General features: G+C 47.0%; 1 protein-coding gene across 1 annotated transcript in view; it reads left to right on the top strand.

The window, feature by feature from the left end:
* LOC116953048 (radixin-like) overlaps nucleotides 1-21,717 on the top strand; it is a 64,597-nt gene extending 42,880 nt beyond the window's left edge. Inside the window, exons 6-13 of the mRNA XM_032972895.1 lie at nucleotides 4,231-4,377; nucleotides 6,995-7,091; nucleotides 9,269-9,432; nucleotides 12,822-12,952; nucleotides 13,626-13,786; nucleotides 16,065-16,157; nucleotides 17,440-17,868; nucleotides 18,828-21,717. Of these exons, the coding sequence (XP_032828786.1) occupies nucleotides 4,231-4,377; nucleotides 6,995-7,091; nucleotides 9,269-9,432; nucleotides 12,822-12,952; nucleotides 13,626-13,786; nucleotides 16,065-16,157; nucleotides 17,440-17,868; nucleotides 18,828-18,992 (1,387 nt within the window). The 3' untranslated portion in view covers nucleotides 18,993-21,717. The remainder of the gene's footprint in view (nucleotides 1-4,230; nucleotides 4,378-6,994; nucleotides 7,092-9,268; nucleotides 9,433-12,821; nucleotides 12,953-13,625; nucleotides 13,787-16,064; nucleotides 16,158-17,439; nucleotides 17,869-18,827) is intronic.
* Nucleotides 21,718-22,351: the final 634 nt, after the last annotated feature.

Here is a 22,351-nt window from a genome sequence, read left to right as displayed (position 1 = left end):
TGCAACCCCAACTGTGTGAGGGATGAAGGTGCCGCTCCAAGGAATTTCTTTTTTAGGCGAAGTCCCGTGAAAAATGCCTTTCACGGCCGTTCTCTGATGTATGGTTTTCAAGTTGGTAATAAGGTACAGAGATGAGGATACAGCGCTTCCCATTAGCACGGTGGGCTACGTACGGTGCGAAAGAAGTCCCACGTGCAGGTGGCAGCAGTCTCAATTTGCGAGAGCGACGATGAGACGTTAGTGTGCCGGTAGGGGGCGATGTTTCCTGCTGCGTGTTAGCGCGTTGGTCCCCCCCCATCGAGTGATTTGCGGTGCGACTTTCGGATGGAGCAACTTTGGAACCCTGACGCCCGCCACACGATTGCCTACTCCTGCCATGGCGTCGGTGGCTCTTTAGAGTCCGCCGTGAAGCAGACGGTATGCGGAGTGGTCGCAGGATCTTTATGGCTATTGCACGCACAGCGGTGTGCATCGGGGTGACCGAAACGCGCTACTACTGAGCCACTCCCCCGCCAATCGCTCTGCGAGATTCCGAATGGGTTTCTTCCATCTTACGACGCAACGCCCATCGTAGGATAATAGCACGTTGGCAAATAAACCATCGTAACGTATCCATACGAAGTTAAAAGGCACTTTGTGTCATTTATCTCGTGACGAGAATTGTCCGCAACGACGCGCAATGATCGTTTTTTTTGTAACAAAGGGAGGTTGTGCATCTCATCTGAAACGCATCTGAAGGTGCACACGTACGTGCAGAATGCACGCACGCTCTCAGATGTACAGTCACACACGAATATACGAGAGACGGTGTGGTTTGGCGGGAAGCTGAGCACAAGCACTTTGGCCCTGAATAAAATAGAAACACAACCACTCCTTGGTATTTTTAAAGGTAGTGAACTTTTCATTAGGACCGTGCACAGAACATTAGTCAAGGGGGCACTGGAGTGAAATGGTTAACGCGTTGCGGTGTCCATCTGTGTTTTGGGTTGATGTTCCATTACATGACTTGTCTGGTTTTTATGCGGAGGCGGTCTTCAATAGATAATTTATGACACCGGTGTGCGTTCATCCCCTAGGTGTTAAAGTTTGCGTGTGTGTGTGTGTCTGGTTTGCGTGTGTGTGTCTGGTCATATATGTGTGTCTGGTCATATATGTGTGTGTGTGTCTGGTTTGCGTGTGTGTGTCTGGTCATATATGTGTGTGTGTGTGTGTCTGGTTTGCGTGTGTGTGTGTGTGTCTGGTTTGCATGTGTGTGTGTCTGGTCAAATATGTGTGTGCTGTATATATTTGTGGGGAGCGGGGGGGGGCAGCGGTTGGCCAAATGCGCTCCGAATCCATCAACTCCAAGTTTAATTCCCAGTCACGGATGTCACCAGTCAGGAGTGATGTTAAGAGTAATTCTGGACAATTCTCTTAACAAAATAAAAAAAACGATCGGACAACGTGAATCCTTCACATCTTTTTTACATAAATGCCACCTTCCCATATATGATTCCTGCACGTACCATATTTTGAAAGTATTTTTTAACACATCTCATCAGCCACACACACACGGCTGTCCCCGAGGAGATAGCTTCCGCAACAACACGAGCAAAACCTGGACCGTCTTCAACGTTCATTGCTTCACCAGCAAAGCCAGACCATCGCTACGTTGAATTGGCCTTACATGTTCGCCTGGCGCTGCATTAGCACGTAAGCACTGGGGATGCGACAACGGTGGCTGGGTGCGTTGGCGTGAACAACAACCACCCTTGGCCGTAAGAGGTGTTCGTTTTAGCGGTATTTATTTATTTCCCCCCACCGGTTTGTTAAAGACGACACTTGTGGGTGGACTTTGTCTTGTTTTTGTTCGTGTGAACCGCGCATTTGCGAGACAAGTGCCAACGCAAAATGCATTGCTATAATCCATGTGAATATAATTAAGGTGGTTATTATTATTCGGATTGTTAACACTTGATGCCAAAGACGGGTTGAACTGGAGCCAAGAAATGCTGCTGCTGCTGCCTGCACTTTTGTATTGCTCCTCCCTGTTTTGATAACCGTTGGGGAGCCTTGGCATAAGTGGTTATTGCACTGTGCCTTATGAAATACAGCTACCTGAGTTAGATTGCCAGCCATGGCTAACATCGGTGCGTTTCTCAAGCAAATTCAGGGCCCGCTATTTCACGAACTCTCAATGACCGGCATGGTGGAGTATGATCAAACAACCCCCCTTTGACTGACACAGTCTGGGGAAGGCATTCGTCCAGCAGTAGATTGATATAGGGCTGTGAAATGTGAATTATGATATCGCCCTCTCTGTATCAACCGAAACTAAATGCGCAGATCCTCACGACCATGACCTAAAGTTGGCGGCTAGGTGTTCTAATTTTCAATGCGAGGCATAACAAAGTAAAGGAACAGTTTTTTTTTGCTGCGAGCGTCGTCCCAATTAACGGCTGAAGCTTTAATCTTAGCGTGGTTTCATTTCACTTGTGTTGTGGGCATGTTTTCCAGAACCGCATCACCCGCTCAACAAATCAAATACGTATTTTTTTCCATCCAATCGCCATTATTTGCCGTTTAGCAAATGCATTACGTTAGATCATTGGCAAATACTTCAAAGCTCTAACCGATACGCATTAAAAAAATGCCACTTTAATAAAATGGGGATGGATAAGTACAAATATAACTGCACGGGGATTAAATTAAATCCATTACCGTTGCGCAGAGATGAGAGCCGTGGGTTTGTGCTGTTAAAACCTCACCCTTTGCAATAAGATACTTTATATTAAACGCCCTATCTGATTCTCCCAGCAGACATGCAAATGCCCCATTATGCGGGAAGCCACCGGTGATGTCGACGCTCCCTTGTAGTGTATTTTATTTGGTTTTCAAATGAGGGCATTACCACATCTCATCAGCCGGGGAGAGAGCGAGAGGGCTAGCGTGAAGAATGCACGGAATACATTTTCTTATTTCACCCCCCCCGCCGCCCACTGCCTTACCCCACCATCCTGGCATTGTAGCGCATGCTTCCAATTCGGTGCTTGGGAATTGATGGTGGTGGTGGGGGGGGGGGTTGATGGATCACACAGGAATCGTTTTGTGTTTGAGACGCCCCACTCTGCTGGGCCTAACGATGGTGCTCAGAGTGTTTGGCTGCTATAAAATATCCACTGCGATGAGCCGCTTTGTCGAGCTATCATTTGTGGCGAGGTCACTTCTGAGGAAGAGCCACCTAGCTCAGTGGGCCTTAACCTGGTCAGGTCATAAATAGCGCCGCGGAGATGGCAGCGCCAATAGCATTGTAAGCGCCGGCTCTTCGCCTGCTCGAGTCTCACTCCACTTGATTCCGGTTTCCTCCGCCGTGCAAGTTACTCGCTAAGTGGGCGATCACACGACCGGTCTGTTGCAGAGGTTTGTGGTTGAAGCTCAGCGGCGGCCCTGGTTAATGCTGCGGGTGCATTAACCGGCAAACACCACGCGCTGTCTGCTTCACAGCGGACACGTTGGGGACCATCCCGTGACGTTATTTGAAAGAAAAAAAACAAGATCAAGCCATGTGTTCCCAGCGTCACTTTCTGACTTTATCAAGTTCGAAAATGGAGCACGCAAATGACCCAATTGGGTAAAGCCGTATAGCAACGCCATCATAGTTGATGATGACGACCTGATGATGTTTGTGTGTTATTGTTGTGTTTTTCACTCGCGCTTGTATTTGAGGAGTGAGACAGAGGATATAATCACACAAACAAATATTCCTTGTATATATTTAGACCAAAGGTCAGGACACATACGTTTAAGTAATGTAAGTTAACACAGGCACTAAAACATTTAAATTGTTAATTTAAGCAAAAAAACATGTCTAATATAATTAATATCTAAATTTATTTTTCGTTTCAAAATCACATTTGAAAATGGAAAGAAAATAACTCTAGACGAACGAGTTAAATTAGTTTTTTTTAAAATCCTAACTTCATTGCAGAAAGTTAATTCATGTTTGCGTGAATGTTAATGGAAAGTCAGTTTAAACATTTGTTAAAATAAATGAAAAACCCTGTTTGATTTGTTACAATAAACATAAGAACTCCTGCACAATAACCCTATGTGTCCTGACTTTCGGGCCACGCTGTACAAGCGCCCGATATGAGGCTGGCACGGCACGCGAGAGCGTGGCAAGCGCCGCGCCTCCGGTGCATCCCGTGATGGCGTAGCGAAACACTGGGTCGTCCTCACGGTGTCTTGCAGGGAGGACGCCATCATGGAGTACATGAAGATTGCTCAGGACCTGGAGATGTACGGGGTCAACTACTTTGACATCAAGAACAAGAAGGGGACCGACCTTCAGCTGGGCGTGGACGCGCTCGGCCTCAACATCTACGAGAAGAACGACAAGTGAGACCCCCGCGTTCCTCCCGCTTGCTAAAGTGGACAGTTTTGTTCGGCCCGTTGGCGATCCACCGCAGCCGTTACGGGGAACTCCCGCGTGCCGGGCCGATTAATTAATGATCGTGTTATAACAATTATAAAGTCGGTTTTCTGCAGCGTAATTCGTGCAAAGGCCTTCAAAGTGCTTGACATGAAACTTAAGGTTACGGAAAAAAAGCCTGTTGTGAAAACAGGTGAGATTTAAGATAACGACACATTTATACTTACGCGATTGAAACCGAGTAAAAACCCCTGTGTTATGGATTTACGACGCGGTTTAAAAAACGTAACAGGCTCGGGTTCCCTCGTGTACTGAGGAGGAAGGGAATGCCACATCCGTGGGGCCTGGCTTCACTTCTTCAGCTGGGTCTGTCCGGGTCTCCGAACGCAGAAAGCTACTTCTACACCCGGCACACCACACCCAGGATACCCGTAGCTACGACTGTGGCTACCAAATCGTGTGCCCACTCCAGTCTACCGCCGTGCCAGACAATGTCCGGCGAGCAATGAACGCCCCGGTGGTATTCACAGCTGCAATCAGCTGCCAGCGATATGAGAGGCAATGACAGAGCAAGTGGTTAGTGCACCGCGCTGTCAGCTGTCTCAAGTTCGATCCCCAGCCATGGCTAAAACAGTGACGAGAGTGACCATGTGAAATGGGTTCTGGCACGCCCCGCTCACCAGACCCGTCACCGCCCCCTTCGCCACAACCCGCACGACACCAGAGCAGTGAAGCATTGGTCGAAACGACCCTCTGGAGTGCACCCAGAGATAATACCCTCGGTGTGATCTCTCCACACACGACTGCCCCCGCGGCTCCGTTCCGTCCATTCACAAGGCATCCGGTCCGGGCTTTGCGCTGAGCTGGCACGCTTGTCGGTGTGTGCAGGTTGATTGTCGTAAAAATTCACGAGCGGAGAGAGAGCGCTAATTAGGGGCGCGTGAAAATGACAATCATCGGTGCGCGCGTGCAGTATTCACCATGGGCTGCTCGGTATTCAGCGTGACCTGTTGGGATATAGTGTGCGCAACATGAATAGGCATATATTTTGTATTTAACATGTTCTATGTTTATTGGCACACCGAATTATTAAATAATTTGCAACCAGACAGTAGTTTGAGCTAGGACGATGGAAGTGCAGTGCGCACGCACCTGGTCAGCGGTGCGGCTATCGGGTGCGAAGGCGGTGCAACTGCACCGGAGTGCACTGTCTGGAGGTGCCCCCACGTGGAAGGGATACAAATAGTGGGACGGGGATGGAGGAGGTGGGAGTGGCCCCCGGTTTGGTGGTGCGGGAGGGCATTTAATTCCCCGTACCAGGGCCCTCCACCAACCGTGCCGTGCCAGTGCCACTGGGCAGCGCGAAGGATTTATCGCGCGAGGTTCATTCCTCTAACCCAGGGGTCGGGAACCTTTTTGGCTGAGAGAGCCATGAAAGCCACATATTTTAAAATAAATTTCCGTGAGAGCCATATAATATTTTTTTAAACACTGAATACAACTAAAGAAATGTCAGCTAAGATTTATTTGCGAGCCAGATGCAGTCATCAAAAGAGCCACATCTGGCTCGCGAGCCATAGGTTGCCGACCCCTGCTCTAACCCCTCCGGCGTGTCCGCCGGCGCGTTGGCGACGCGCTTCGAGACCGGAAGAGGGTCCCTCGCGTTCGTCAGCAACTGCGACTGCGGCTGCTTCCCCAACGCCCAGCAGTTGCTTCCAGTGCTTCTGCTGCACGCTGTTGAAGATCGCTGACGTTGTTTGCGGTTAACACAAACGTTTCGCGTGTACAAGGGAAATGTTTGCCGAAGTTTGAAGTTGCTCAGTTCAAACTCGCTGTCGAATTGTAGTTTGTTCAATATTGGACGATACCTTTTTACGGACAACCCTGGACTATATATCGGGGTGCCACAGTAGTCAGATGTTAACTACCTCGCCTGGTAGGATCGATCCTAACCCTGACGCCTGTATATTTGGGGTGTGCGTGTTCTCCCTGTGGTCACGTGGATTTTTTCGCCGGGTCCTCCAGTTTTTCCCTCCACTTTTGGTATCAACATCACGCACTCAGAGTATTTGGCTGCTATAGATTCCCACGTGATAAGCCACCTCGTTGACCTCTCATTTGTGGCCAGGTCGCTTCTGAAAACGAACTACATAGCTCAGTGGGCCTTACCTGGTAAAAATTAGTAGATATATTTGTGTGCGTCTTCTTTAGTTCCCGTCCGGCTTTGTTTCGAGACACCGGGGCCCGACTGAGATCCTCTCCACCTCTGCCCATCCTGTGCCAGCTGCGCGGATTCCTTGGAGCTAATTTTCTTCAAACTCAAGACGCACGTTGTGTGCTGGGACCCACGTGACTTTTTTTCATAGCGTTGTTTCAAGAAGCTTATTGTTATTTCTGCGCAAATATAAAACTTTTGATATGTTGCCTCCCTATGAAGTTCACATTTCTAATAACGTTCACATTTCCAGCAAGCGGTGTATGTTGCAGAGTGACACGTTGTTATTTGAGCAAGGTCTTCCGACTGCAGAGGGTGATTGCTCCTTATTACTGGTAAGCCTCAGCTTTATCCGATCTTACACACAGGCTGACTCCCAAGATCGGCTTTCCGTGGAGCGAGATCCGAAACATCTCCTTCACGGATAAGAAGTTCTGCATCAGACCCATCGACAAGAAGGCTCCGGTGAGTTTCCCTCTCAAGCCTCCTGATCTGCCACTTACACGGCTTGTTGACTTGACAGATTTAATGACTAAGTCAATTCTGTGTGTATATATATTTGCAGGGAGAGGTGGTAAAGTGGTTAGAGCACTGCGCTATGAACCCGGCGACCTGAGTTCGATTACTGCTCATGGCCAACATTGGTGACAGTTATCGATTATCTGAACCAGTCCTGGGCCTCTCCTAGGTTGATTCAGCCTAAAATGAGTACCTGGTATGATGTGTAAACATCGCCACAAAAGACGGCCGGGCGTGGTGTTGACCACCCATCCCCTCGTGTGCCGTGCCGGCCTTCATAAGTGCTCGCTAACAGCACTTGCCCCAACAGTCTGTTAAAGCTATACTGGGGGATTGTTTTATTTATATATGTAAAGTCATATATTTACTGAAGTGGGAAGAGCCAGCCAGGTGACTCGGCGATAGAGCGAGCAGCAAATTACGATCGTAAGGTTGCGAGTTCAAATCCTAGTTGGGGGTTGGCTCGGCCCATAATTCCTCTGGGGTCGATACAATGAGTACCTGTACCACTTGTTCGGGAAAGTCGAACAGCGGTTGTTCTGTGGAGAGACTCCATCCACACTTTGGGAATGTGGAATTTCCACCGCCGTGTTTAGGGCTGTAGACAGGCAATGAGTACCATCACCTTGATGCTCATTTGAGGAAGAAAATCTCACAGCAGGCTCTCTTCATTTCAAGACCATTTTCATTCTAATCAATATAAAACCATTCACCCTAAATCTACCTATTCGCTTCTGGTCTCAGAAGCTAAGCAGCACAAGTGTCTGGTTTGTAGGCGAATGAGCGGTTACTTGGGAGTTCTGGATTCTTGAATCTATCCGTGTGGAGCTTTGGTGGGTTTTCTCTGCTTTCCCAGTTTTCCTCCCACATGGCACCAAACTCTCAATCCTGGCATTGAGCAAACACCTTGTTTCAGGACCCTACTGAAAAGTTTGAGACTGAGTGAGGCTTTTATGGATAAATATGTGGCACAATTACCATTATTATTTTTTTGCCCATTGTTGTAATTAGTAATTAGTAATTCCTACAATGTCACTTTGAGAGTGCTGCCCTTCGTCTCATTCGAGCAGGGAGACTTTTTTATTTTAATTGGGCAATTGCTCAAATTTTAAAATAGCCCATTAAAAGCTCGTGCAAATGGCACCAAATTAAACGGATAAAAGTCGCCACGGGTTTGCAAATATAATTTTACTGAAGCATTTGGCGACGTAGCATTGTAGATATTATCAGCAAGTGGAGATTGAGAGGAACGGAGGCAAGTGTAGGAAGGAGGAGGGCAGATTATTGAGACAGCCATTAGAGTGACACTCGGGGAGGGGTTTGAGCAAAGGGAAGACACAAAGCTGGATGGTTAGATACTGTGAGAACGGACCATGAAGGTTCGGGTAAAATCTACTAAAACTATTTTTTATTTTACCAGGTAAGGCCCACTGAGCTATATAGCTCTTTTTCCAAAGCGACTGGGCCACAAATGATTGCCCAATGAACTGGGCCTATCACTTAGAAATGCATAGCGGCCTGGTAAAAATAAAAATAGTTTATAGTTTTTTAAATAAATGTTTTTAAATATTGGCTCGTCACAACTGACCCCTAATTGACGAAACAGTTGCGAGCACATTGAGACCCAAACCAAGGACGGACGCACTTTGAAGATGGTTGCATCAGCCCGTGCGCGCAGCAAGGCCGTAATTATAATATATATTGGGGGGGACACATCCCCCTCAATATATTGCTATAAAATAGATTTCTGTTTATATGATTGTGGTTATGGTTGTACTTTATAAATCCCTAATCTCTGCCATTACATACAATGAAACAAGAAAAGGTAAAACAGAAAAAAAATGTCAAACAATACACTTTTAGACATTATTGTAAAAAAATATATATAAAAAGTACATTCTATGTGTTAGTGAATTTTTCAATATTTTAGGCAGGAAATGGCAGGACATGAGTTTTCAAATTTAGATATATTTTTTTCTGGGGGGGGGGGACCCCCAGACCCCCTGGAAGATTTGGTCCCCCACAATGTTGACTCCACGGCTACGGCCTTGGCGCACAGCGTCGGTGATTCTCGTGGTGTACTGACCGTGGCCCCCCCCCTCCCCCCCCATCACTCCGCGCAGGACTTTGTGTTCTACTCGCCGCGGCTGCAGACCAACAAGCGCATCCTGGCGCTGTGCATGGGCAACCACGAGCTGTACATGCGGCGGCGGCAGCCCGACTCCATCGAGGTGCAGCAGATGAGGGCGCAGGCCAAGGAGGAGAAGCATGTCAAGCTGCAGGAGAGGTTCGTGCGCCCCGCGCAATAGAAACTCGGTCCGCCGTGTTTCCTCCACGGAATTTTGTAAGGCCACTCGGTGAAGAGGTCGGGTATACCGCCGGCGTCAATAAAGTTGTGCAAATCTGGTCGCTCGCGCGCACGGACACACGCGCGTGTCCGCGCACCCGCGCGCCTACCGGATTATGAAGTGCATCCCCAAGTTTTGCTTTGAAACACAGGAGGAGGGGGGGGAGGAGTGCATCATAATCCAGAGAATGTGGTGGATGATGGAGGGGGGAGGAGGGGGGGGGAGCAGGGTTGACGAAAGAGGGGAAAGGTTCCATTGGCGAAGGTTCACCCCCTCCATAGGACCGGCTGCCCTTCAGAATTCATGATAAGAAACTTCATTTGTCAGCGAGTCGGTCTGTTAGTCAAGCGCTGCTTCAGTAATTTTCATAGCACAGCAAGGGCTCTTTTTCTATAATTAGGAGTAATCGTGGACTCACGGTATTTGATGATCATCATGATGACGATTAAAAATCTGACTTTATACCTAGATCACAAAAACCTTGGCAATACAATTTCACCGTCTTGAGCTTTTCCGGTTTAAACCGTTTCTAGATTCTCCTGATTTTTTAGTTGAGAGTTGGGAATAATTTTGTCAAATTAAGACAATGTAGGGCACACGATTATTGGAGGAGGAACTAAACTATAAGATTGTAGAGGACTGAAGGCCTTTAAATGTTTGGGGACAAATATATTGAACTTTGCTGTTTGTTTTTTGAACCAAGGGGTTATAACTTTTTTACTCGGTGATTTCTGGGTTGCCCAATCCAAAAATTCCGGCGTCATCACACTTTTAAGACTCCAGTTTTTCAGGCCCCCGTTGTAAGAGTGTGACATCGAAGCCGATGGAAAGCGGGCGAAGCCCACCGCTCGTTAGGAGCATGAACGCACAACAGGACGTGAACTTTGGAATGACACCGAGAGGTTGTGACCACGTCCATGCGATCAGCGTGCCCCCTGTCTGCAGAACTAATGTCTCTAGCAAGCAATACATCAACTTTACTTTTAGCCATAACCTGCTGCCTGTTTTTTTAACCTTGGCCTATTTAAATACGTTGTTACTTTAATTATTAACGATCTGGTTTTTTTTTACACTGAAGGTTAAGTGTAACTTTTAATTGGGGTGATAAGGCATCATGTCAGCTAGCGTACTTGGCAGATTTGGAAAGGTGCATCTATGGGTCCTTTTTTTGCCAGAATCACAACAATGAAAGAATATAAGAAGAGGATTTAACCTTTCTGGCAATAATACAGAAGGTGTTCAAACGCCGAATAGAAACCTTTTTTCAACGCATCGAGTCTGCATTTAACCACACATACTTGTGGCAAAAAAAACATGCAGACAAACATGCTCTGATAATTTTCTACGCATTGTCCTTGAAACCGATAAGCCTACATCTCGTAACGTCTCTCTCCGTCGTGCCTTCCGAACGTTGCCACGTGTTGTTCGGCACGATGTCCGACGTTTCGCAGCACAGTGCCGAGAGCTTCTCGAAGAAGCTTCCAGCACGTCGTTGTTTTTACACAAACAACGACAACAGCAACAACCAAATAACAACGTCGGAGAGTCGAGCCAATCGGCAGCCTCAACAGCGGCCGTCAATCCGATGTAATCGAGGGATAAAGTCAGCGGCTCATTTCGCTTTCCAAAGGAGCACGTGGAGCGAAGCGTCGGATCTCTCGTGGCGAGCAGCGTGCACGCGTGGTACCGACCTGGAAAGGCATCGGTAGACAGCTGTAGAGCAGCACAACGGCCAAAAACCCATCCCACAAAGGTTGTGTCGTGTAACATCAAATGTAACACGGGGCCGTTATTTGCCTCTAAGTCCATATTCCATCTTTGAAAACAATCGCTCGCGAAACAACAGCACATTAATAGCCGCGTTCAATACTGAGGCTTCCCTTTTTGAGGGGCAATGGGCTTTAATAGCCTCCCAGCCGGGTAAATGAAAGTGCAATTGAATTATAAACTGCTACGTGTTCAGACGAGACAGATGGCCAGGCATATTTTTTTAAAGACTCTAATTCGATTACAACTCTTTGCCTGCTGGTTTAGTGCGAGAGTTCCAGACTCACGATCAGAAGGCGGTGAGTGCGAGTTCAAATGCCAGCCGAGGGTCAGATCAGGCCATCATTCATCGAGGATGATTAAAATGGGTACTGCTTTTAAGGAAGCCAGGAGCTGTTCGAAAACGAGGAGACAGGTTCATAGTCTGAGGTTGCCATGTGGCTCAGAGATGAGGAGCAGCCCAAGCCAATCAAATGCGGGTTCGTAGCACGGTCGTGCCGTCAACACATTGACATTCAAAGCTGCATGGAAACCTTACTCAAGACGATATTCTCACTGCTCTATATCTCCAGTCTTGCTCCGCCGTACCACTTTCCCGCAAGGCTCATCTCTCTAGCCTCAAGCGTTGACCGCTGTAGTACGACGGCGATGCGGTTTGATAATTTAAAAAGTGAGATTATGGAGGGTGACTGTGGTGGGTGGCGACGGGGTCAAAGCGCTGAGCCGGCACGGCTGAGAATCCTTGGGTGTGTGGGGAGCTTGCAGCAGCTCCAGATTTAAACTGGGCTCTCAGGTGTGGAGAGTCAAAGGTCCTCAGACGAGTCGCACTAACGACTGCGAAGGGAAAAAAACCGGGTGTGATTTATTTTTTCACTTGGTATGAATGCTTGCAGAGTGTGCATAGAGAGAGATCAGCGATTGTCACATGACAATCGAGCCGTTATTCTTACGTCTCAGGGTTAGAAGTTCGGCTAAATTGTGCACACACATTTTAACGTGTGTGTTTTCGTGCTGTTAACGGTGACCATTATTTCACTACACTTAAAAACCTGAATTAATAACGGGGCAGTGGAAACCTGGATTCAAACCCAGTTGATTAAATGAATAATTGATTAAAAGTTTCTGTCATGCCCAGCACTGCGTGGAGTTCAATTTGTCTTGAGTTGAAGCGTGTCGATTACCATCCATTAAAAGTGGTTGTCACGTGAGGACTACTGGCTCCGCACTGTATGTCACCTCTCCTAAGCCACCCAACCATGCCATACTCTGTCAGCAATAAGTATTCGCCCGCATCTCCGATTAGCACGTTTGGCGAAGCATGGCGCAAAAGAAGTTCAACATAGAATGTGGTGTCGCTGCGGCTGAGCCCCTCTTGTCATCAGAAGGTCGCCCTTCATCAGTGCGGGAGTTGATGACTCAAGGAATTATCGGTGGTACAGGCTCCGCACTCTGACCACTTGGCCGCTTTGGCCACACCTGACGGCTTCGCACGGATGATGATGATGATGATTATTATTTTACGAGCGGTGGAAATGTGTCGACCCGCATCCTGGCGCTGCAGGGCTTTCCTGGAGAACGAGAAGAAGAAGCGCGAGAATGCCGAGGTGGAGCGGCAGCAGTCGGAGAGGGAGAAGCGGGAACTCATGATTCGCCTGCAGCACGTGGAGGAGCAGACACGCATCGCCCAGAAAGGTGACGGGGGAGCGCTCGTTGACGGGGGGAGCGCTCGACGCGCGGTTGTTGTTGTTGTTGTGTGCACAACAACAACCGCCATTCACCACTAAGTGGTGGTAACGCCAATTATACACGTGATTAACTTGCGTGCACTTTGAGGCCACGTGAAATGTCGAACGCCCGCTGGTGGGAGGTCACGGGGCTGACTGAGATTACCAGCACATGCACACGCGCTCCATACTTATGCCGCACGCGCAAAGACAAAGATCCCCGTGTAGTCCTTAGCAGACTGTTGGGGCAAGCGCTGTTAGCGATCGCCTTTGTCTCCCGAGGTGGCAATGCCTACAACGTCTGCTTCACGGCGCCATTGGCAGGAGTAGGCAATCGTGTGGCGGGCGCCAGGGTTCCAAAGTCGCTCCATCCGAAAGTCGCACCGCAAATCACTCGATGGGGAGGACCAACCCGCGCACACGCAGCAGGAAACATCGCCCCCTACCGGCACACTAACGTCTCATCGTCGCTCTCGCAAATTAAGACTGCTGCCACCTGCACGTGGAACTTCTTTCGCACCGTACGTAGCCCACCGTGCTAATCCGAGGTGCATGGTCCACGAAGAAAAGACCTGGCCACACGAAACTTGCCAGTGCAGGGGGCCCTCCGTGAACCGTGCCACCCGTCTTTGCCCACGTAGAGCTGGACGAACAGATGCAGCGTGCCGCCCGCCTGGAGGAGGAGCGACGCAAGGCCCTGCAGGAGGCGAAGAAGCTGGAGGACCAGAAGAGGGCGGCCGAGGAGGCCAGGGCCAGGCTGGAGCACGAGACTCACAACCAGAGGATGTCTCAGGAGCAGCTGGTGAGACGCGTTCAAGAGGTCGACTAGGCAGGGGCCCAGAGGCACTTTGGGAGTTTGGGGGGGGGGGGGGGTGTCTGACGTGGATTGTTCCCAGGAGGGATGTGTTCCCGATATTCGGATGAATCAGAAAAATTTCATTGTTTGAAAAACAAAAATCGTAGTTTTGGATTGATCACGAAATGTTACGTGACTTCACAGGAAGTGACATAACTGCCATGATTTCACGCGTGCGCTTTTCCCGCCAAAGTTACCGTCACACGATGTCGCTTTTGCTTAAATGATCAAACTGTAAAATGTGTAGATAAAAAATATATAATTTTAAAAAGAGATTTTGATATTTTAATCAATCATATTTCACATATTTCACAATGAAAGTTAATACAACTTTAATCATTCAAATATAAAAGTGTAACATCTTATCTCTGTATTGGGCCAAGAAAGTCAAACATCCAAGGTCTAAAAAAGTGACATCCAATATACATTCTGAGTTGACGGTGGTTGTTCGTTCCATTACAGATAGGAGTATGGGAAGTTTGCCTCCCACTCTATTACAGATAAGAGAAATTCTACTGAACTATCATTTAATTGATTTGACTCAACTACTGGCTACTGACTCGGTACCGAGTCTGCTCTTTTTGTGCTACGTTTCAAAGGCATGCACAAATAGTCAGGATTTCTGTCGCATTGTTGAAAGCAGAAAAAAAAGGCTCGTAAATATCATTTTTTTTTCAAATTGTGCTGGTGTCCCTTGGCCGCTTGTAAAGATGTTGGGGTTATCTGTGATCCCACGACACCCACGCAGTGACTGTGCTGGTGCTGTTTAGCAACACTGCTCCGCTTAGCCCACCACCGGAACGCTTGTTAGAGAACATCACGGGCGCGGCAGAAACGACGCTCTTCCGTGGAATTAATTAACTTATTCATCGATTTTTGTCGACTGCCTGGTTCGTCGCCTGATTGCATTGAGAGATTTGTTTGATTGATTTCGAGCGACTGTGGATTTGACCGATTGCAAAATCTTTACTCGGGGCAGCTCCGTTAATTTTCACGGAGCCTGGCTAGTGATGAGCGTTTGCATCGTGTTTGGGTGCCTCGGTCCCAAACCGCTACTTAGTTGTTTCAGGTTCTAAGATCCATGGCATAGGCAAGACATTATCGCGAAAAGCGCATCACTCTGCGGTTTGTCATTGTGGAGGGCTGAAGGGCCCATGACCTCTTGGAGTATTGACCTCGTGCCTTCGCCCTCCGAAGTGCCCTCCATAAAGAGGTCACAATCCTGTAGACACGCCTCTGTGCACTTCAATTACTTAAGGATTCCTGAACCAATAAATGCATATTTCTTGATTCGATTAATCCGTTTAGTGGTATGAATAAATAACGGACATCTCGGCGAGCGGCTCGCAATTGGAAGGTTCCGAGTTCAATTCCTGGTTGGGGTTAACTCAACCCATCATCTCTCCTTGGTCAAGAAAATGAGTACCGCTTTGTTGAGAATTCAGCAATGGTTGTCGTATGGACATACTTGACCCTTGTCATAGGAATGTGGTATGAGCACGTCTCAACGCTCATTTGAGCAGGACATCGCTTTTTTAACGTGATAGTTTTTTTGTAGAAGCTTGGACGTGTGTTGTTGTGTGTGTGTCTACAGGTCGTGTTGTTTAATTTATTATTTTTAAGTTATCCCTCGCTGCCATCAGAGATTAATTTAGATTGGAAATCAGTTATTTGGTAAATAAGCCAATTAAATTGTTTAATTGCTAGAAGCAGTTAAAACAGAGATAACAAAACAAGATAAAAGCTCACAATATGGAACACCATATTTATATTTCGATTCTGTTTGTAGACTAAATACAATGTTTAGACTGGGAAATGTTGAGGTGCAAGTAAATTAAGGACCCAAGTAATTTGAACAATTCAATGCAACTGGGAGTATCGAATGCGAAGTAGTTGTTGAGTAAATTTAATGAACAGAGCTAAATGGAAGGCCGCGATCGCCGGCGTCATTGAGAAATGATGTGGCACATGGAGAGAGATTCCTTTTTAAGCAACCACGGCTAATCTACAACTCTGATAATAATCCGTCAGCGGAAGATTGAGCGTTGTCTGTGTGTGTTCATCTGTGAAGCGGGTGTGCGGATTTGAGAGTGGGCACTGGTTGAAATCGAACGGCCTCACAGTAAGTAATGAGTGCGTGCGTGAGTGTTGCGTGCTTTCAAACAGCCTCTTGCCCCCTCTGCAGCCTTGATGGACCGATGGACCTTTTCCCTTTCGTTTGCAGGCAATAGAATTGGCTCAGTACACGCAGCAGATCTCATTGCTCGAACAGGCCAAGCAGAACAAGGAGATGGAGGCCAAGGAGTGGCAACAGCAGGTACACGGCACACACAAACACACACCGAGCCAACAGCCAAGTCCACCCACCACGTTGAAAAACGGTGGTATAATCCGAATCGTATAAACCAGCGCATGTGCGGCAAAGCAGCGTATTGGATTTGGAGTGTACCATTATTTTTGTTTGTTATTGCAGGAGCGACAGGAATTCAATTGCGTCTGTAAATGATCGTTTGATTTGCTGTTATTTGACCCCTCGAGTCACCGCATTGCATTCCAAACTCAGTTCCGTGTTTATTGGCCCACAAGGCTTTGGGCATAAGACAGCCAGCCCCCTTAAGCTTGTGCGATGGATGATGTATAAATGCAGAAATTGTGTTTAGCTATTCAACGATGATGACCACCGAATTTAAATCGGCTATTTAAATCGGCTAACTGTTGGTGAATGGACCCCCTGATTACGCGTGACCTCTAGATGCCAATGAATGGGAAACTCGCCAGATGGGGGAGGGTCTATTAAATGATATATTGGGAATGCGGGCTATATAAATGATTGGTAGTGCTTTTGAATTGTAGCAAATTGTGCAATTCTCGTGTGTGCCTGAACGCCGTCTGTTAGCTAAACACAATTGTTACGTTATGGCTGAGTAGGCCTTAGAATAAGCACATTTGGAAGTTGCACCATTAAAATGAAATAATGTTCCCATCCGAAGCACATTTCATCCTTGTTTTATTCTGGTTGAACAAACTTGTTCAAGGTATTTGATTTGAATGAGTTCTGCTTTGTGGAGGTGACTGGGTGAGAGGTCACAGACACTGAGCTCACATTGGTTGAAATAATAGATTCAACTTCAGTCAACCTGCAATTTGTCAGGCTCCTCAAGTCTGTGGATTGTCTCATACCAGTCACCGATGACTGCAAAACAACATCATCCTTGTTTTTAAAGTTATGGATGTGTGGCTCTGTGATTAGAGTACTTAACTTACAAATAGTTCACATTACATTCCGATACATTCCAGCTCTCAGAATTAAAAACATCAGTTTGACTGTCATGCTATGAACATTCCCCTGTGGCAGGGCGAGCGGGAAAGTGCTGTCCCCTATTGCACGGACCAGAGGCCAATTGAAGGGATCTCAGAAGTAGCTCTGTACTATCCGCTTCCTTCTGCCATTATCTGTCTCATACAAAGGGTTGCACTGATCTGCGAGGTATCCAAATTAATGACTGTCTCACGACACCGATAACACCCTCCCGATGAAACTGCTGGTAAAATAACGCCGTGCGTTTTTGTAACTTTCGTTTCGCTTTGACCATTCGTAGGCCGAGCTTGCTCAGGACAACCTCCAGAAAACCAAGAAGGAGCTTGACGAAGTGATGAGGGCCCCCAAAATGGTGCCGCACAACAACTCGGCTCCCAGCCAGACCCTCATCCTCGTGGGCCAGCCCAACGTCCACTCGCCCGCTCCGCACGAGAAACAGTTCGGCTTCTCAGACCAGGACATGATGTACGAAAACGCCCACGGCCGAAACGGAGGCTACGTGCAGCAGCACCAGCAGGAGCACCAGAATCAAATGCCTGGCCTGCCCAACCCACCGTCGCCCTCCGACCTCTACGGGGGCTACCAGGAGGACGGGGACGAGGGCAGCGCCGAGCTGCCGTCGTACGGCTACGGCTTCAACAACGACCGCAACGAAGAGAGACGCGTCACCGAGATGATGAAGAACGAGCGCGTCAAGTTGCAGCTGCAGGTCGGTACAAAGACAAAGATTCCCTCCTTCCCCCTGTGTAGCCTTCGACGAGCCGTTAAGGGGGCAAGTGGTGTTTGCATGTTGGGCGTCGTGGTGGCGAATTGTTAACTCCCTCGCCTGGTGTACAGGAAGTTGTTGGTTGATCCCCACCCTGACATTTGTATATTTGGAGTTTGCTTGTCTCTCTCCTCGTGGTCAAGTGGATTTTCTCCGGGTCCTCCAGTTTTCCCCTCCACATTGAGAATCAAAGCGCGGTTAGAGTATTTGGCTGCTGCTATCAATGTCCCACGTGATAAGCCACTTCGTTGAGCCATCATTTGTGTCCAGGTCGCTTCCTAAAAAGAGCTGTATAGCTCAACGGGCCTTACCAGAAAAAAGTTAAAAATGGTGAGTTTAAGCTGAACAGAGGTGCCCTGTTGGAGAGACTGGAAATGAGCAGACAAAGTTGGGCTAATGACAGCTTTCCGGTTTGATGGGGAATGATAGCAGAAGAGATGGAGGCAGGCATGCTTCAGTGACTGAAGCATGGTATTTCAATTACCAGCTCCACTTGGTATATACATATATACGTGCTGTAAATGTGTTGAATATGTATTGGCATCTTGCCTTAAGGACGGCAGAGTGTATATTTATGCTTGGAGTGATATTTACGCTCCTCTTCAGCAGTCATGCCGGTAACAGAAAACCGTGTTGAGTAAATATCAGTGATGGCTACATTAAGTTGAATAGAAGCTGAATAAATTATCACAAAATTGACAGGCCTTCCCCACAAGGGCAACCACTTTTTTTTACTTCAATGTGCCCTGGCACAGAGATCTCATAAATTATTTAGTGCTTGCCTGTGTGTGCGAGCGCGCGTGCAAGTGTGGCGCCCTTGACCTGTGTGATTTTATTTTTTTGTTATTCTGTTTGTGCGTGTGTGCGCGTGCGTGCGTGCGTGCGTACGTGGCTGACCTCAGGCACTCAATGACGAGCTGGCCAAGGCACGGGACGAGACGAAAAAGAATCAGATGGACATCCTGCACAGCGAGAACGTGAAGGCGGGCCGCGATAAGTACAAGACGCTCCGGCAGATCCGCCAGGGCAACACGAAGCAGCGCATCGACGAGTTCGAGGCCATGTGACGGGATTTCACGAACACAAAACGATTTCACATCCCACACGAACACCGACGTGGGAACGCGCGCGCATTGCCAACGCGCCATGATGGTGCGAGCACTCAAATTCATTACGCACGCCGGTTGATTCAGACACTCGCATGCACGTCCGCTAAAATGAGACTTGTCCTGGCCTCTTTCCGTTCACACCGGGTGAAACAAAATATAACCTTGGACCAATCGCATTATGTTGGAGTAGCGACGTGACATATGCGGCGGTAGTGATTCTAGGACATACTAAACAGGGGGCACTAACAGGGCTACCAGCTAATACAGTGCTTGCGACGCGGACGCATTTTTATATTATGTACATGCAAATTGTATTGTAATGCAATCTGGGGTAGTGGTGGGGGTAGAGGAGGCACCTATGTACTCAGTGTAAAACTCCTTAAGTGGGGGACGTCTTTAACAGCAGACATTGGTGATGTTGTCAGCTGTGCACCTGCAGCAAGATTGTGAAGGAGGAAGGAAGTGATGGAGACATTTGGTAGTCCTCAGCCACACTGTGACCCCTTGATGACCTTTTTAAATTTTACTTTAGTGCCTTCCCACCCTTCGTGTTAGCACGTTTGCTACTGCTGCAGAGGTTTCAAGGTTCGAATACAGTGGGCTGCCCTGGTTATTACTGAAGGTGTATAAACCATACTACCCATCGTCTGCTTCACAGTGGACTTGTAATTCGCAAGAGGAGGCCATCGTGTACCGGCGTCGTTGTCAAACATTGGCCAATTGTTTATTTTAACCTGCAAATTACTCAATTAGTGACTATCCATAGCAATCATTGCTCTCCCTACTGCGAACAATGTGGCAGTACCCTCTTGAACTATAGTCATGAGACTCGGAGAGGCTTTTCTGGGTTAAACAAGCGTAATAATAATAATACTACTACTATGAATACACCAAGAGGATATCTTTCTGAATTGGGGGGGGGGGGGGGTGGAAAGGTTTAAGTTGGGGGGGGGGGTACTGATGTTCATTTTAGAGAGGAGTCATGTTAGCGCCCCTCCCCATTAGAATCGCCACTCGCGCTTAATACATCACGCAGGTCCCCACGCGCGCTTCCACGAGCAATCGCGCTGTTTCACAATGCGAAACAGTGCGACTGCTTACGCTTTGCTCCCGTCCATGTAATCTGAGCAGTGAATTTATCAGAGTGGGCTAGCAGGGGCATGTGTTTGCGCGTGAACCACGTTGTGTGTGCCTGTGCAAATACCGTTCGGCTGAAGAAGCAAGGTCGAGAATTGTCCGATGCATCAAAGGCATTGCATGCATGCATGCGATATCGCTGTGCCTGCATACACACCACCAATGGCCTTTCAAGTAACCAAAAAAATATGCACATTGTATGCAATTTGTCCTATTTGGTTGTAATATTTATACGTTCGTTTGGGTTTTACGGTGTATAAGAGTTCACATAAATAAACGTGGTTTTTAAATATATAGCTTTTATATATGTTTCTGTTGGTTTAGTAGAATTAAGGGCTTTCAAATGTTTTCATTACCTATTCGGGTCTAGCCATTAATATAAATCCTCCACTAAACGTAAGATAATTATTATATCCAGACTCAGTATAATATATAGCATTGGGTAAATGTGTACATACACAGCCTGCATGTACATTATAAATGTGTCTATGCTTGCCTATATATATGTGAGGAGCAGTCAAAAAGATGTTTTAAAATCAAACCCCTAAAAAACAGTTGCAATTACCTAATGATAAGCTTATGTTAATACTCACGTTTGTATGTTATGGTATAACTTAAGTTAATATTTTTGACTTCCTCGTGTTTACACACACATTTATGTACTGTAACTCCAATAATAATAAAGGGCTCCTCATGCCATGTCGGATAAGGCAGTTGTTTTACCATACTTCACCTTCCTGGACAGCGCAGATTGGGGCAACCCCATAACCTGTTCAGGTATCATCCACCACGTATTAGCTGTGGCCAGGAATCGAACTCGGGTCGCTGGGTTCATAGTGCAGTGGTGCGCTAACCACTGAGCCATCATTCCACCAACATACCCTTTGTGTGCTATTTCCCAGATAATATGCTTCTAATATTTGATGAATTACTTAAAAAAACACATTTAAAATATTTTAAATATTTGCTAACATTTGTGGGAGCTAATGGGTTTAATCAACGATATATTTCTGTTTTTATTGTAAAATTTCATATTTTCCGAGTAACTTGATGATTAAGAACATTTTGATTTAACTATACGATGGTTTTTATGCAAATATATGATACTGTTAAAGTAACATTGATGATGATGTTGGCAATGAGTTGAAAAATATCATAACATGAGATCATCCGAGGTTTCAACGGTCTGAGCACCCCTCTATGAGTCTGACAGGCACAATCCATATTTCATGACTGTCAACTACAGGAATGTTACAATGATGACGTGCCTACTTGCATACGGGGGTGTTTTTAGTATGGCAGTGTCTCCTTAAGAAATAGCAGTGACATTCTTGCCCCTAGCAAGTGTAATGTGATCAGCACACCCTATTGACCAATGCCAAACAGCGCATGTACGATTTTTCCCCAACCTTGTCAAATGGCTGCCAAACACAGTGTAAATGTTTGATGCTTTGATTTGGTTTTTACTACTTTTAATGTGCATTCATTCGTCTATGACATGTACCGTCGTATTTCATCAATAAATGATGGCTTGGCATGCATATAATTACGAGTGGCACTAATGCTTTGTCGTTGCAAAGAGAGGGAGTTTGTTATTTTGCTATTGCTGTGATTTCGCGGCCAGACGGGCTAAAAACAATGCAGACCTCTGGAAGAGGACGTTGCAGAAGGCACGCGTTTGTAGATATGATTAGGCGAGAAGTAATACACTGTGTAGAAAAATATGTGCAGGCTCGAGGAGGGCTGAATATTAAGACAGGTATTTGAGTCGTCTCGTCGAGTGCGGCGACCTCGGAGCAGACGTGTCTATATATATAAAATTATGTATATATATAAAACTCAGTGCGCAAACGTGTTTTTGAATCAAGGTAGAATTAAACCATAACAGTTAAGAATATTGTCTTGAAATTGCACAATTTGCAAATAACTAAATTCTATCTCCCCGGTTTTCCGTGTTAGCATGTATACCAATCTACTAATTATTAATTAGTGCATTACACACTGTTGATTGGCAGGTAATTTTTCTGTTATCAACAACGGTAATTTACGGGGCCTGCCAAAAGATGGGATGGGCAAGGTGTGACATTTGTACCTCGCACAAAAGGGGACGTCACAATGGGCCTGGTGTGGCTCTCTTCCCTGGGCCTCCACTAACCTGTGGACAGCCCTGGTCGTTTCTC

This window comes from Petromyzon marinus, chromosome 49 (assembly GCF_048934315.1).
Source record: "Petromyzon marinus isolate PM22_M1 ecotype Great Lakes invasive population chromosome 49, UKy_Petmar_22M1.pri1.0, whole genome shotgun sequence".
NCBI lineage: Eukaryota > Metazoa > Chordata > Hyperoartia > Petromyzontiformes > Petromyzontidae > Petromyzon > Petromyzon marinus.
The sequence above is the reverse complement of the archived record's forward strand: the minus strand, read 5'-3'. Positions and strand labels throughout refer to the sequence as shown.